Source organism: Psammomys obesus, unplaced genomic scaffold, assembly GCF_907164565.1.
Source record: "Psammomys obesus unplaced genomic scaffold, mPsaObe1.curated_primary_1811, whole genome shotgun sequence".
In the NCBI taxonomy this organism is placed as follows: domain Eukaryota; kingdom Metazoa; phylum Chordata; class Mammalia; order Rodentia; family Muridae; genus Psammomys; species Psammomys obesus.
In genome coordinates, this window is record NW_026596091.1 from 23,029,114 (window position 1) to 23,045,284 (window position 16,171).

The following is a 16,171-nucleotide window of genomic DNA, read 5'->3' on the forward strand; positions in this document are numbered from 1 at the left end:
TGTGTGTGTGTGTGTGTGTGTGTGTGTGTGTGTGTGTGTGTGTGTGTGCGCGCGCGCGCCAGGTAAGTAGAAAGAAGAGAAGTTAGGAGTGTTCATGTTTGGTGGTAACACACTGTCTTTTAGAAAATTATTAAGTAAAGAGGTACAGGATATGTTCTGACTGGGAAAGAGATCAATTCTTAGATGCAGAAACTATTTGCAAACAAATTAATGCAAGTTGTAACTCTCAATGAGGATGGAAACTAGTGAAAAAGCAGCAAGTTTCAGACAAAGCTTTGTACTCATTTCCGCTCACTGAAAACCAAAGGGGAAAGAAAATTACTTTTGGAACATAGGGCAAGCTCTTGTTTATCATCTTTTCCAGTAAAACTGAAAATCAGCCTGCATTTCATTAATTGTGTAAGCTATACATCATAGAGCATAATCATTCTTGTAGGATGCTAAAGGGATAACAATTATTCCATAACTTCTTACAGACCATATTATCTAATCGGAAAGAAAGCCAGTTATGTTAAAGAACATGAAAGGTGTCTAATGATTTCCCATTGATTTTTAACTAATTCACTGCAAACCAGATACTGGTCAAATCTGAAGATATGTGCACGCATAAAGGGGTACTAGTATCTCTATAACGGTGTAGTTTCTACACCACTTCTACCAGTTTAAAAGCAAATAGGAAAATTTAATTCCAAGGGTGTAGACAGACACCTCACTGGTTAAGGTACTCAGTGGTCTTGCAGAGAACAGGAGTTTGGTTGCTAGCAACCACTTCCAACAGATCACAACTGCCTATTAATCCTCCAGGCATAATCACGTCTCCGGCCTCTCCTCCATTCAAATGCATATACTCAAACACAAGTGATTAGAAATAAAAGAAATCTTTAAAAAATATTTTTATAAAGTAAAATTTAAAATTACTTATGTTTCATTGGACTTTATCAATTATCATAAGTCTACTGGAAATATCAATTAGAAATCAACTTGAGCTTGAAGCTTATTTATACTCCAGAAATAAACTTGAGTTTGAGTTTGAAGTGTAACACAGGCTGGCATCGAACTCCCAACCTTCCTTTACCAGCTTTCTATGTGTTACAGTTACAGTTGTATTGATTTATAAATCTAGCTGCGTATTGATTTATAAATCTTCCATAGTTTATTCAGGTATTCTTATGTGGTGCTTTTAAGCTATCAGCAATGTCTTAATAAATAATTTTCATTGACAAATATGTCATAAGTAATAGCATACAAGGCTCCTTTCAGAATATATCTCATTAAATTCACCCAAGAACTCCATGTGGTAGATATTACTGTTATTCTAGAGAACTAGGAGTTTTGTTATATAATTAAAATTTACAGCTTTAAACAATGATAGTTCTGGAATCAGAACTTTAGATTTCCTGATCCGAAAGACGTTGAAGTCTTTGCTCTTCTGACCTAAGCTTTAGGAGCTCTGACTGAGGGACATACTCCAAGAATACTAGACATATATTTCCGGGCTTACCTGTGACATGGTGCCATCCAGCACGTGTTCATCATACTCACCTGAAATTCTCCACCAACTGACGAACCAAATGCCTCAGTGCAGGAAATACCACCTTACTTGATGCACAGCCTGCCCCTCACCAGCCCACCAGAACCGCAGCCAACACACACATACTCCAAAAGGGGAAGGGATGTCAATCAAGGAGAAGCCCATTAGTGCCCATGACAGCCATTCCTGCCAAGAAGAACTGAAACGTGAAAGCGACTTTGTAGCAAAGGCAAACCCAAAGGCCAGTTGTCTATTGAAAACAATCTCTTACTTCAATATAGACCAGACACACTGGACAGGCCAGAGATAGAAAACAGAAGTTGCAAGAGCTGCTGATGTGAAGATCCTGGGGACTCGGGGCCTCAAGAGTGGACAACTAGGAGTGGGATTCAGGAGCACGGGGAAGTACATGCCATGGAAGCTTACACAGCTAGAGTGCAACTATAGGATACAAGTGAAAGCCTCAGCCACTGCAAGGAGAGTCTTAGCTGTGTTCTCAGAGAAGAAGATACACCACGGACCGTGATCAACAGTCATCCCACCCCCTGCTTTTAACACACTCTCCGTCTAAGCACATAATGAGGCACTTTTTAAAAACCACAGAGAACATTCCTCAGACTGCTTCATTTGATCCCCACTGTACGTGAACGGGTATTATTTTCACTTCCTGACCAATTAAAGTACTGAGTTCATGAGAGCTAAGGGGCTCAAGTACTTAAAGTAAAGCAGTATTTGCAGATCTAAAACTCTTTTTTTTTTTTGATCCAATATTTGTTCCCAATATTGTATAATACTACATAACAACATGAAACTAAAAGAAAAATCTAGCTCATTTTCGAATGGGTTCTTTTATAAGATTCTGTTTGACCCACTCCACAATCTTTTCAGATGGCTGAAAGCTAAAGTGGACCAAATTAAATATAATCATGTAAACCCAAAGTCCCAACTCATTTTATTTTAATTTGCATGGTGAATAGTACACAAGGACCACACTGCTGAGCCCTGTCCCTATCCCACATGAAAATTTTCAAACTTACTGTAGGTACCCCCACTCTACATCATTATCTAATGCTTGAATATCGCTAACAAAGTTCTGCATTTCATACTCTCAGCTGTCTACTTGCGTATTCTGCTGCTCCATTAGCAAACTCTGTAAAGTTTCCATGAAGTTAAAACTACACTTCCTTAAAATGTACTTTGGCTCTACAGACCCAGTCTGGGCACCAAGACCTCTTCAAGTCATGAACCGAATGTAACTGCAGGAAAATCAACATTAACCACCACCCCCATCCGTTTCTTGCTTTCTTTGTCTATAAAATGCCTTCACTTTTGAGAAGATGATGCTGAATATTATTAGTATCCCGCCAGCTTCACTGTATGTGACAGCCCATATTTACAGGCCTGAGTGACAAAGACTGTTCTCTGCTGAAAATTACCTTTGCCCTCTTTCCCTATCTGATAGTACAAGCTCAGTTCTTCTTGACTTTTCTTGGGCATTCCAGAACTGACAGCATTGGATAGCTTTCGGACACAGCAGGAGCCTGCGCATCGTGAAAGAAGTCTCCTGAGAAACCTATGCTCACCCTGCTGTCCACACACAGCTGTTCCAAACAGAGAAGAGCCCTCTCCAGATTTCTACAGAAGCCTGTATCTGCAACTCTTAAGAATGTTGCTTTTAAGAGAAGAGAGGGAAAAAACAAAAACAAACAAACAAAAAAACATGATTCTAACTTGCCAGATTATTGTCAGCAAAGTTCTTTCTTTCCTCAAAACCTTATTTAGAACCTCTGGCCTCAATGAGCAGCATTAGGACCAAATCTACTGCATCAACCCAACCCTGCATACATTTCAGATTTGATAGCTGAATCTAGAGTTATGTTACAAAGTAGATGTTTTGTATGTGGATGGTGACAGATGTTTTGATGGAGATCATCTTCACCAGGCGCGACCTTTTCAAATTTCAAAGAGGAACTCAAACTCACACCATTAGGTTAAAGATGTCTTGATTGAACCAACAGGCAAGAAGGAAGCAGAACATAAATGCATTGGTTAAGCTCTTACGGACACAAGGGATACCTAGCCTCAGCCCCCTCTCAACCAGGAATTTAGCCAGCATTCCCAAACAGCTTTAAAAACATTGACCTCACCTGTGATCAGATTTACTGAGATTCCTAAAAGCCTATGACCCAAAGTGTGGTCCCAGAGCCTACAGCACCAAACAAATGAAGGGTCCCCGGTCCTCTCTGGCAGAATCTGCACTGTAAAAACCCACAGGGACTCACACATGGACTGACCATTGGGAAATGCTAGTCTAGAAACATAGACATCGATGGAAAGATATGCACAACTCTCCAACTCAGAGTCTCCACGGGAAAGGCATATAGAGATCCATCTATACAAGAAACTGAAGATTTTTTTTTTTTTTTTTTGCTGATTTAATGAGGATTTTTTTTTTTTAACTGACTTGACTATCTGGGGATAATGTCTCCTGCCTGTTATTCAAAGCACTGAGTAGTCTGAGACAGGAGGATTTTTAATTGGATGCCTGACTGGAGTCTAGATCTCCAAAACAACAACTACAGGCAATTGCCCCGATAAATACAGAGAAGCAAGCTGCAAAAGAGAACCAGGTCTAAAACTGAATTACCTGCCACAGGCATTTTCAACACACAAGCATTTTTCAACCACAAGCGCATTTAAAAGGAGTCACCAAAAGTTGGTTCATAGAAGGAGCTAGCATTATTTTTCAAACATAATACAGATATTGTAAAATGGTGAAATTTCAACTAAAACATAAAACAAAATCCATAAAGAGAAAAAAAAATCTCAAGCATAGAAAAAAAATTTTAGCACATGGTGTCAAATCTCAAACTCATGTATTTCCATTAAACACACACACATACACATCCCTAAAAGAATGGGTTAAAAATGTATGTAAAACCTTATTTCGTTAATATAAATTCAGCGACAATACAGTGCCATTGTTTTTCTTCCAACAGAGGAACATGAACACCTTCCTATTTTAAATGCAGTTTACAAAATAAATTCAGGTACAACAGTTTTTCACATCAGCTATAAATAATCGCCTCCCCCCAAAGGGCCTGTTTTCTGCAAATAAAAGACGTCTTTTTTCCTGATTAAACTTCTTCATCATCTGAGAACTTTTCTTCTGCAAAGTTGTAGTTGAAGAATTTGCCAGTAGAAGCCTGCTTTGTCAATGTGAGCCCTCTTCAGAGGCTTTGGGGAAGCAATCCTATAGGTGATTATCAAGGGTAAGAAGGAGCAACCAGCGCCAAAAGAAACAAATGTGAAAAGATATTTGGGCCCAGGTATTTTGCCTTCGGATATCTTTTGCAATCCAAAGCAGCAGGCTCGGTATTTATGTGTGGAAGCCTGAAGACAGGAAGACACATAGCCAAAAAGCAGTTTACAGAACAATGAGAAACATCTCAAAGGAGCCAGTAAAGGCTCCTGAAGCCAGGGGCACTACCTGTAGAAACCCTTCTCCCTGATGGCTCTCAAATGACAGTGACCTCCCCAGACTGAGACAAGAAGCCAAGGCTGTGAGAGGAAACTCCAGGGCCACCACCTCAGGCACCCCCTGCAGAGAGTACAATTTGCAAAGGCTGTCACTGCAACAGGCACTGCCATCAGCAGGCCCTTGTTTCTCCAGTGCAGCCTTCCCGTAAAGCCTTTAACTATTGACTGTGTATTTAACTCGGGAGCTGCCACTGACAGCAGAAAAAGTGGAGTAGGCATGCTTTCATTGTGGAACAAATTGGAAATTAACAAAAGCAAGATGCTGACTGTACTCAAAGTCTCTTCACATCTTTGCCTCTCTCCAGCACTACATTTATAATCGTCCTAACAACATGCTTTACTGCAATGTCCTTTACAGAGACATATATCATGATAGAGTAAAAACAAATGCAGGGCTGTGGTTTGTATCCCTTCAGCTTCTTTATGAAATACTTAGGAGCAAATACAAAAAGAAAGCATTTCTAAAGACACAGCTGTAAGTCTCCCTTGCCTTATTCATCATTAAAGAAAAAAAAATGTAAGAAATAAACTTGCATACTGCATTTAAAATTAATACCTAAAGAATTTCAAGTATGCAGGAAGACTGCCATTCTTCCGACTGGATTTTTAAACAATGTTGAAACAAGGTTATTTCAAATACTACAGTCCCATCATTTAACACTGTTCAAAATGCCAAGAGTCATATTGCGCCCCAGTGGCCACTCTTCAGCAAATAACATATCCTTTGAAGTTAAAATACTCATAAATGACATCAAGAGAATTCCTACCTTGAGCAGTTAAACTTATCTTCTTCTTAAGAAATCAACCAGAAATTACATCTGGAATCACAAATTAGGAGAGAAATACATTTATCAACACAACTTCGGAAATTTGGAGTTTCAAACTTCCATCATTTCTTTATCCAAAGAACTTGGTGTGTGTGTGTGTGTGTGTGTGTGTGTGTGTGTGTGTGTGTGTGAACTGTGCCTGCTATGGCATACATTTAAAAGTCACAAGTCTCTCTCTCTCTTTCTTACTCTCACATGTGTCAGTTCTTGCCTTCCTACCTTGTTTGAAACAGGGCTCTTGCTATTCTACGCTCTGGCCTTCAAGCTTCTAAGCATTTTTCTGTTTCTGCCTCCTGTCACCTCAGAGGAGTGGTCCTCTTAAGGATTACAGACATGTTATACATCTGGTTTTTAGGTGGTTCTGGAAGGTCCAAATTTAGGTCCTCAGGCTTGTCAAGTGCTTTTATGCTCTTCCCACCTCAAAGAAATACTTTTAATGTATCCCAACTACATAAAGCAAGACTGAACACTATGCTAATTTTTATTCTCAACTAGCCCCAACCTAGAAGTATGTGGGAAGAGAGACTCTCTGTTGAGAAAATTCCTCTATCACATTGGCCTGTAAATAAGTCTGTGGGAGGCATTTTTTTTAATTAAAAATTGATGTAAAAGGGTCCAGCCCATTATAGGTGCTACCTATACCACCAGCAGGCTGGTGATCCTGGAAAGCAGGTTAAGCAAGCCAGTAAGCAGCACTCTTCCATAGCTTCTGCCTAAGAGCCTGTCTGCAGGTTCCTGCCTGGAGTTCCTGCCCTGACTTCCTTCAAAGATGGACTGTGGTGTGGAAGTGTAAGTCAAACAAACCCTTTCATCTCCAAGTTGTTTTATCATAGCAAGAGAACTAGAACTCAGATGAGCACCTATATTGATCCCATTTATTAAACTTGATGCTTCTAAAGAACTGCAAATATACTGTAATAATTTCTACAGAAAGGGAGGGTAGTCATCATTTTAACTGATCACATCACCTAGCACTGAGGCACTAGTGTGTAGATAGGACTGTGTTTCACTTGACAAACCGTGAATTTAGCCTTGACTGTGACAACAGCTGATTTTATGCCTCATACCCCATCCACACCACAAAGTGGCCTAGCAGATGAATCAAGAAACAAAAGCTGGCGGCAAATTATAAGCAGATAGCATTTCCTCTGCCAAGCACTGAAAGGCTCTGTCCTCAAGCAAAGTGGCACCTTTTCCACCATCAAAAAGGCAAACATGCATATGATGAGAAGTAAAGCCACAATGAAACGAAAGCTAAAGCCAAACCCAGAACTTTCCGTTCTCATCTCTGCCCCACACTAATTTTCTGGACATCTCATTTTTCAGGTAACAATTTCTGGCAAGTAAATGAACTACATGTGTAAAATATCCTTAAATAAAGCAAGTTTCTCTAAAAACATGACATCAACTTAACTGTTGAATTTCACAGATAATCTCAATGTTCCCGTCTTATTCACACTACATCTGTATAGCCAGGTTCCCATTTCCCATTTATTTGTAAATTATGTGTATGCGTGTATATATATATGTGTGTGTGTATGTGTGTGTGTAGTGGTAAACATTAAAAAGTAATCCTAAAATTTGTTTTTTGAAAAAAGGCTAAAATTATTATTTTTCCTTCTGAGGCAAGGTTTCTCTGTGTAGCCCTGGCTGTTCTGGAACTTGCTCCATAGACCAGGCTGGCCTCAAACTCAGAGATCTGCCTGCCTCTGCCTCCCAAGTACTGGGATTAAAAGTGTGTACACCATGGCAGGCATGGAAGCAGAGACAAGCAGATCTCTGTGAGTTCAAGGCCAGCCTGGTATACAAAGAGAGTACAGGACAGCCAGGGCTTGTTATACAGAGAAACACTGCCTCAAAAAAACAAAATAAATAAAAAACAACAATAAAGTATGCATCATTATCACGCAGCATGTATTGGAGCTTTTTATCTAGAAACGTTTGAGTGTATAGCACAGAAACACAAAAGTGATTAGAAAGCTAGATAGGAGGAAGAGGGAGCAACACGAATGCTACAGTATGCTTCCTTACTTATGTGACTAGCCTAGGAAAGACATCCCAAAGTCTCCATGGCAAAAGTTCTTTGGCCTAATGACCGGATGAGGCAAAACTAGCAAATACGAAGATTTTCATACAACACCCTATGTTTCACCACCAACACGGGGGATGTTAAAAATCTTGCTGGGCACAGTGGTCAGTACTGTCAACAAACAGACCTGACGTAGAAAGATAACAAGTTCCAGGCCATTCTGGGCCTTAATTAATTAATTACTAATTAATTAAGAATTAATTAAAATCAATTAATTAATAATTTGATACTAGTAAAAACTTGAAAAATACTAATATGGCATTAAATGTTTAGAAAGAAGCAAATCTGAGTTAAATTCTATCTACTAAAAGACACCCTAGCATCGTTTCAGTAGTAGATGACCCAAATTCAAAGACATTGACCTGCTCAAATGGCAGTATGCTTGCCAGGAGGGGCAGCTGTAGTAGATGCTTTGTATATGTACCTTGACTAAAAGCAGCTGCAGTCTAGACATATTCGTCACTAGTGACTCACTGGATGTCACAGTCTATGCCTAAAAGCACATGCAAATCAAATCTTCAAAGGAGCCGTCCAGCATTGAAGCTCATTACACCTATATTGACCACATATACTATGTCTTTTATACAATTACGCAATCCTGATGGTGTCGTCTCTATCTTATTTGCGTTTTTGTTTATTGTTGTTATAGCTAAACTCCTGAGCAAGCACAACTACTCACTAAGAGGTCTTTGCACTCAATTACCCCTATGTCTTTTTCTTCAAGGCTTTTTGAGAGTTCATAAAAGATGTTAAGTTACTTATTAAAGTTATTTACCTTCCAAAAAAAAAACCCCAGAAAGCTTTAAACGTTAATGATAATTCATGTAAAAACAATAAGGTTATAGAGATATAGGCTTTGTCAGCCACGGATTGTTTTTTTGTTTTTTTGTTTTGTTTTGTTTTTTTCAGAATGCATTAAGGCTAAATACTGTCCTCTCCTACTATTATGAAGATACCTGTTTTAGAAATAATGTCCTCTTGGCCTATGATAGAAACAGCTGGATCTTGAACAAATGCTTTTAGTGCACCAACCAGCAATAGCCATTAGGAAAACTAGTGTGCCCCTAACTCACTCAGGAATCCAAGGGTTGGGTGTGTTTCAGAATTACAGCAACAGAGAATTCGGTGTTGCCACAGAGGCACATAACCTCTGAAAAACTAATCGCATAGAAGACAACAGCTCTTGGAATCAACAATGTAAATTAATAACTGTGTCTGTGTCAGTGTTTATATGTGCACATTTATGTGTGTGTGTGTGTGTGTGTGTGTGTGTGTGTGTGTGTGTGTGAAAAAACTAAGAGACAGATGGTTGGCAAGCAATCCCCTTCGGCATTTGTATGCCCTCTGAGTCCTCATATTGGGGTCATCTGCTATGATAAACGCCATGTGACAGGCTCAATGAAGGTGAAGCAAAGCAATCTACACTGGCTTTACCTAGTTGTAATTTTAATTTGCCTAGAAAAAATGTACTTGTTCATAAGAACAAAATTAGCCATTTCCAAATAGATTTGATGGAACAACCAAAGCTTAGCAAGAAAATAAAATATTATATAAAATAGTTCATAAACTATAGTTTCCAATTGCATTTTATCAGGGTATTATAATTATACTAGGATGGGAAATAAAAGTTAAACAGTACTCTTGTGTTTGATTTCTGATGGTAATAACCTGATGAGAAAAACTTATGACTTATACAATTAAAAATTTCCTTTGTTCATTGTTTTTGTCATATGCATGTATTCCTTTATTTTAAGTTAAAATACAAAATGATAGTCTTGGTGACAGCATTTTCAGCACACGTTCCTGTACCATTTTGCTCTGTTTTGAGATAGCTTCTTACTATGTAAAGCTGGCTAATCTGGATCTCACATGTAGACATGGCTGGCCTGGAAATCAAGGAAACCTTCCTGCTTTTGCCTCTGTGGACACAAAGACATGCCCCACCATAAACATAATTTCCGAAGTCAAACACACTAGAATTTAAAATATAATCATCTCAGATTGAGCCAGGGCAAACCTACTGAAATCACTCTTTAGAGAGAAGTTAACTGTGCAACGAATCATCTCTCAGAGGATTCTTGCATACCATACCTAAAGACCACACTAACAATAGCCTTCAAACTCCAACAGAAGGAACACCTGAATACTAGCAGATGTAAAGACAGGCTTCTGAAAAAAATCTTTAACCTGCCTCTCTAGCATTATGAAGATGCTATTAGAAAGATAATACACTCCTAGCCTCCGATAAAGAGCTGTTCTGTGGTCACACGTGTCTTGAACAAGAACTTTTAGTGCACTGAGCAGTAACAGATCTTCGCTTCATTTTTAATATTCTCGATCAAAATCATTATGAATACAATCTTCATTGGTGTTTTACATTTACAGTCATATGAAAAACTAAACAAGGACTGTGCTAGAGTTCTGGTTAGATGATGGCCAGATGTAATCCCACAGGTGTGTGATCCTAGCACTTAGGAGGCCGAGACTGGAAGATCAAAAGTTGAAGGCTAGCCTGGGCTACAACAAAATAAGACCCTGAGATCTCACAAGAGGGTAGGAGCAGAAGGAGAAGAAGAAAGGAGAGGTTGCTTCTCAAAATTATCAATAAAAATAACCAAGAGACCCATAAAAAATGGTAAGGATCATTCTGGGTTTAAGAACAGCAAATTATCTGGCTGCAGCAATGACTCAGTCAATAAGCACTTGCCACACAAAGGTGAAGCCTGGAGCTCTTATCTCCTGAACGCAAGTAAAAAACGAATAGGTGTGGCCAGCTAGAGAAGGAAAGACAATGGATCCCCGAGGCCAGCTAGCTAATTGGCCTGGTGGGATTCAGTTATTCAATGAGAGACCCTGCCTCAAAAATATAGTGTAGAGAAAGAACAGGGAAGATACCTGACATTGCTTCAGGCCTTCTCAGGTATGCCTAGCTCACACAGAAAACACACACACACACACACACACACACACACACACAGAATGCAAAACAAGCATTAGGGACAAAATTCTGCAAAATAGTGACAAATACAAGTTCCAATATCAAAATCTCAAACTGTGAAGTTTTTTTTTTTAAAACAATGAATTATTTTACTCAAGTGAATATTAAAAAGCTACAATATTTACTCACTCTCCTGTCTGTATGTCATAAAAGGGTATGTCACCCACTAAATGATATGTGTACAATCAAATCAGACTCCAACTTATAATTTACCTTTGCATTGAGCTGTCTCCACTCAGTCTGACCTGAGAGAAGTCTGGGGCAGTATTTTTTTCCTATATTTCTTTGGTGAAATTAGATTTTTTTTTAATTTTTTAAATTTATTATTTATTACAATTTATTCATTTTGTATCCTGGCTGTGGCCCCATCCCTTGTCTCCTCCCAGTCCATCCCCCTCTACCTCTTCTCCTCCTCTGCTCCTACCCCAATCCACTGATAAGGATGGTCCTCCTCCCCTTCCATCTGACCCTCCTAGCCTATCAGGTCTTATCAGGACTGCCTGCATTGTCTTCCTCTGTGGCCTGGCAAGGCTGCTCCCCACAGGGGAAGACATGAACTCAGAGGCTGGCTCTCTGTGGCAGTATTTTAAAGAGGACTGTGAAATGACGTAAGGTTAGCCACAACAAGTATGCAAGAGAGCAAAGAGTTTGGGGTCACAAAAGGTGTTTCTTTGTATTTTACACTCTCATAAACATCAAATTTCTCCAGAAAATGAGGAGGCTCCTTCAAGGTGTCATGCAAGGGAACTTAAAATTTTGCAAGCATTTCATATTCATACCACAACACGAGATTAAGCATAGTCATTACATTACACAAAAGGTGAGAGGAGAGAGCATAAAGCTGAAAGCTCGTATGCTTTCTCATCAGATACCATGAATTCTGTTCTTGCACTGCTCATTTCAACACATCATAGACATAGTCTTAAGTTTAGCACCAAAACACTTGCAAGACATTAAGCTTTTACCATAAAGAATTGATTTTTTTTTTTTTTTTTGCTTTAAGAAAGCTTCATTTACCACTGAATTTCCAACTAGCTATATAAGGCATAAAAACTAATTACATATATACATATACATTAGTTGATACAGTAAACTGATCATTGTATTTAAAAGAAATGGTAGCTTTGAGAAGTACCTCGTTAATAATCTTCCCACTCTAGCAATAATAAAGCCTGATTCCTTAGGCTACAAGGCAAGGTTCTAATTAGGTTAAGTAAGTTATGCATAAAAGTCATCTCTCTACTCATGTGAGGCTCACTCTACTTCCAGTGGCCTCTGTTCCAGAACTGCATTTCACAGAAGTTCCTTGGAGTCATCACAATGCACAGATGTAATTTAAGCAGGGTTATAAACGTGAATCCTTGCAATCTGAAATGGAGTAGTGGAAACAAACATATTATCATCATTCTACAGTTTCCACTTGACTCCCCCTGTTCGCTTTCCTCTTCACACACCAGTGAGTTACAGTACTTACACAGAGAGTGTACTTGCAAAGCCACAGTTTACAGTGAGCCTTGGCAATGAATCACTTTCACATGCTGTGCACATGACAAATAAGTTTGGTGCTGCATAAAATATGCACCTTATGGCTTCTATGAAACACAGAAATGAAGTTTGCTATCCTTAAGATTTCACATATATAACCCTATGTGGTTGCATATGAAGGTTTGGGAGAAATCAACAGAAAATACTTTTTAAAGTGCAGTGAACCATAATTCAGACTTTAGGCCTCTGATGTTCTATAAATGCATGTCTAAATATCATATTGGACCTGCTATCAATGATATGGGGAAATAACCACATTTAACTCACCTATGCAGACAGAAAATAGAAGACATGAATTGTAATGGGGAAAGGAACTTAGAGCAAATTCCAGCCATCAAGGATGACTCATTTATCATCACTGGCACAACTATCTGCCAGACTCACAAAGTCCAAACACTTCAGGGTAAGCAGCAGCCCTTCGGAATGATGCCCATGCACACTGACTTAAGTTTTAGTCTCCATTTTTACAGAGGATGGTCTCTTTTTGTATACCCTCTTCTAAGGAACAGCAGTTTGGACTAGTATTCAAGAGGAATGCTTGGTTTGTCTGTGTTCAATAATGTGACAGTATTTGGGTGCTTCTTTTCTTCCTAAGCTCCATGTTCTTGGTTTCAGTGCTTCTTCTTCCAGAGCACCCCAAATGAGCCAGCCACTGCCCTGACTCATCCCTGAACTCATTTCAGTGGAAACTGATTAATTTGAAGGAACAAAGCTTTCTCCACCGGTACTCTTAAAATAGCAGGTGCATCATCACAGAAATCCGGAGGAAGAGAAGCAAGCAGTGCAGCCTACCTCACTCTTAGACCGTTTCCTAGAGCAACTGAGGTTGCCACTGAAGTCAGTACGCTGTTCAAAAGTTGAGTAAAAGTTTGCCTGAAAGAGACTATCAGCTAGGCAACTCCAGGCACAACACAAAGTACATCAGGGGTATGTGAGATAGTTTTGCAAGTATTATCAGAGGATTTCACAGCAGACATGACGGTGTGGACCAAGGTTTTTAAGACATACAACGGTGAACATATTAGCATATTCTCTTATGCGTCTAGAGAATATGGCCGACTAGCAAAAAGAGGACACCCTTGCCTCCCTCACTGTTGCTAACCACTTTGCTCAAGTTCACTCGGTGTCTCGCCCTAACCCTGGGGATCCATTCACTCCCCTAAGCCCAGAGAGGCTGCTGAAAGGCTGTCAAAGTAAATCTGTGTTCACTTTTTGGATGGTTTAATTCCAATGGAGCATGAAACACCCAGGACGGTTAATAAGTTTAGCCAGGCATGCTGTTCTCCCTAATATATTTTAATTATGCATCTGTTTTAATTGTAATCAGATTAAGTCACCAGAAAGGCACAAATTGGAATTTTTCCCTAATGGCTATTGGAGCTTTTCATCAGTTTCTAAACACTAACAACATTTTAAAAATAGGTAGAGTCACTAGAACAAGGGTGATATTTTCCAGAATTCAATGCAGTTTCTTTGACAACACAATCCGGATGTCATTAGCCACCCAAACTAACCCAAATGCAGAAGACAACTTCAGTCTTCAGGGTCGTCCTCTTCCCAATTAGCACCAGCGAATCACAAATGTCTAATGCAAAACTGCCAAACAGAACTGAAAGCCCATGTTTTTCTGAAGGACTGCCCCCATGACGGGTGAGCGAGGCTGGGGGAGCGGGAGACAACCAGCAGCCTGATGTTAGCTCAAAGTTTACTACCGTACACGTCAAAGAGAAAGTTAACGCAGAGTACGCGCCCTCTTTCCACTGTTTTGGCAACTGTCATATACGTCCGTTTAACTTCGGGAAATCAGTGTCCCATCAATAATAGGAAACGACAAGGGGAAGATCTAATAAAGGGTGGGGAGTTGCTTCCTTCCAGCCCACACGTAAAATCGCTTAATACGCTTTTTTTTTACACCAAGGTATACCTAGGATTGTTTTCAGTTTTTGTTTAATGTAGGTTCATTAAACAGTTTCCCCAAAATTGCCTGGATTTCCGCTAAGAAACTTAAGCGTCTGCCAACCCGCAAGAAGCAAGCAGTAACCTGCTGCAAAGTAGGAGCGGAAACTCGCATGGCCCGCCCAGCGCGCGGGCGTCCGGACTCTTTCTCTAGGTGTTACAGTTTCCTCGTCGCCTAGACCTTCAGGTGCAGCTACTTGTCCTGCTAAGACACACTTCAGCCTGACAGCGGCGGGCAGTTCTAGAGCCCCCGAGGAGCCTTCGCCTCACACCATCAACAACCCCTCGCGCCGCAGCCATCGCCCGTGTCTCTCACCCCCTTACCTGTCATCGTAGCAGAAATCCGCACTCAGGGTGTTGAGATACAAGGCGAGCCCCAGAGCGCTGCTCACCAACTCTGCAATCATCTCTCCACCGCCTTCCCTCCGGCTTGGCTCCCAGCGCGAGCGCAGCAACGGCAACAAAAAACAGAAGCATCAATCCCCACCTTCCGCCGCCTTCTCCTCCTGGCTGCACTTTTCCCTGGCTTTCCCCGCCCGCCTCCTCGCCCTCCCTCCGCTGCCTCTTCCGATCCCCGACTCGTCTCCGCCGTCTCCTCCGCGCGCTGGGGCTCCGCTGCTCCTGCGTGTTCCCGGGGCTGCTGGCTCACACCGCGTTCCCCATGCCCGACACCCCGAGAGGCCAGCGGCGATCCGGCTTCACGCCCCCCGGCGGAGAACCGGGGCTAGTCCTTTCCCGCGGCTCGCGGTCCCCACCCTAACCCATGGCACTTTGGGACGCTCTAGGTTAAAAGGACTGAGGAGGCAGAAGAGTACGAGGTGGGGTGCGCAGCGGCCGGACCGAGCCGGGACCTGGGACTAGCCGGAGGAAAGGAGAAGGAGACGGAGAGAAAGGGGCGGGTGGGAGGGACGAGGCGAACCGCCTCCCCTCGCCGCCTCCCGGGCGCACGACTCCCGGCTCGTTCGCACCAACTCGGCCGCCACCGCGGCTGCGGCACATTCACTCTTTATTGGTTCCCTCCCGGGCCCCTCTCCAGTGAAGTGAGAAGCGGCGACTGGGGACTCCAAAAGCTCCCGCGTGGGGTTCTCGTCGCGGCCCCACGCGCCTGCGTGGCCAGCCCTCCATCCTAAGCTGGCCCGGCCCCTTTCTCCACCCAGATCCTCCCCGCAGGCTCCTCCTTGTCTACCCCTGCTGGCTGGAGGCTCCGCCCACCCTCCCAGCTGCTCCAGCCTCCCCCTCCAGTCCGACTCCCTCCTTCCCCTTCTTTCACCTTTATTTTCACTCTGGAAAAAGCCCCCCCCCCCTCCCCCAGGATAAGAATGACTTTTGGAAGACTGCCCAAAACGATAGCTAGAGTGCGTCCTGGGCGGGGGTTGATGGAAGAGAAAGGCAACGACAGTAGGAGCCGATGGCTTGTCCAGTGGTGCCTGGAGGCGCCTTGCACCTTCCAGATCTCAAGCCAAAGCATCCGGTGCCAAGGGCTATCAGGCAAAGGTCTGGTCAGATGGAGAGACTTCTGGAGACACAGAGAGATAGGACAGGTTTGGCGAGCGCTGGCAGCCTCCGCTGCCGCTAAGGATCTATCTCCCGCGTGCACGATGCGTGATCTGAATTGGGATGGGAGGGCCTGTTGAAGAGCTGGGAGAGCGTTTAGGAAGAGAGAGTTCTACTCCGAGGCCACGCCG

General features: G+C 41.8%; 1 protein-coding gene across 1 annotated transcript in view; it reads right to left on the reverse strand.

Moving 5' to 3' along the window:
- The window catches only part of Tmtc2 (transmembrane O-mannosyltransferase targeting cadherins 2), a 419,447-nt gene extending 404,092 nt beyond the window's left edge, over positions 1–15,355 (reverse strand). The window contains exon 1 of the mRNA XM_055627937.1: positions 14,811–15,355. Coding sequence (XP_055483912.1) covers positions 14,811–14,893 — 83 coding nt within the window. The 5' untranslated portion in view covers positions 14,894–15,355. The remainder of the gene's footprint in view (positions 1–14,810) is intronic.
- Between the last annotated feature and the right edge of the window lie 816 nt (positions 15,356–16,171).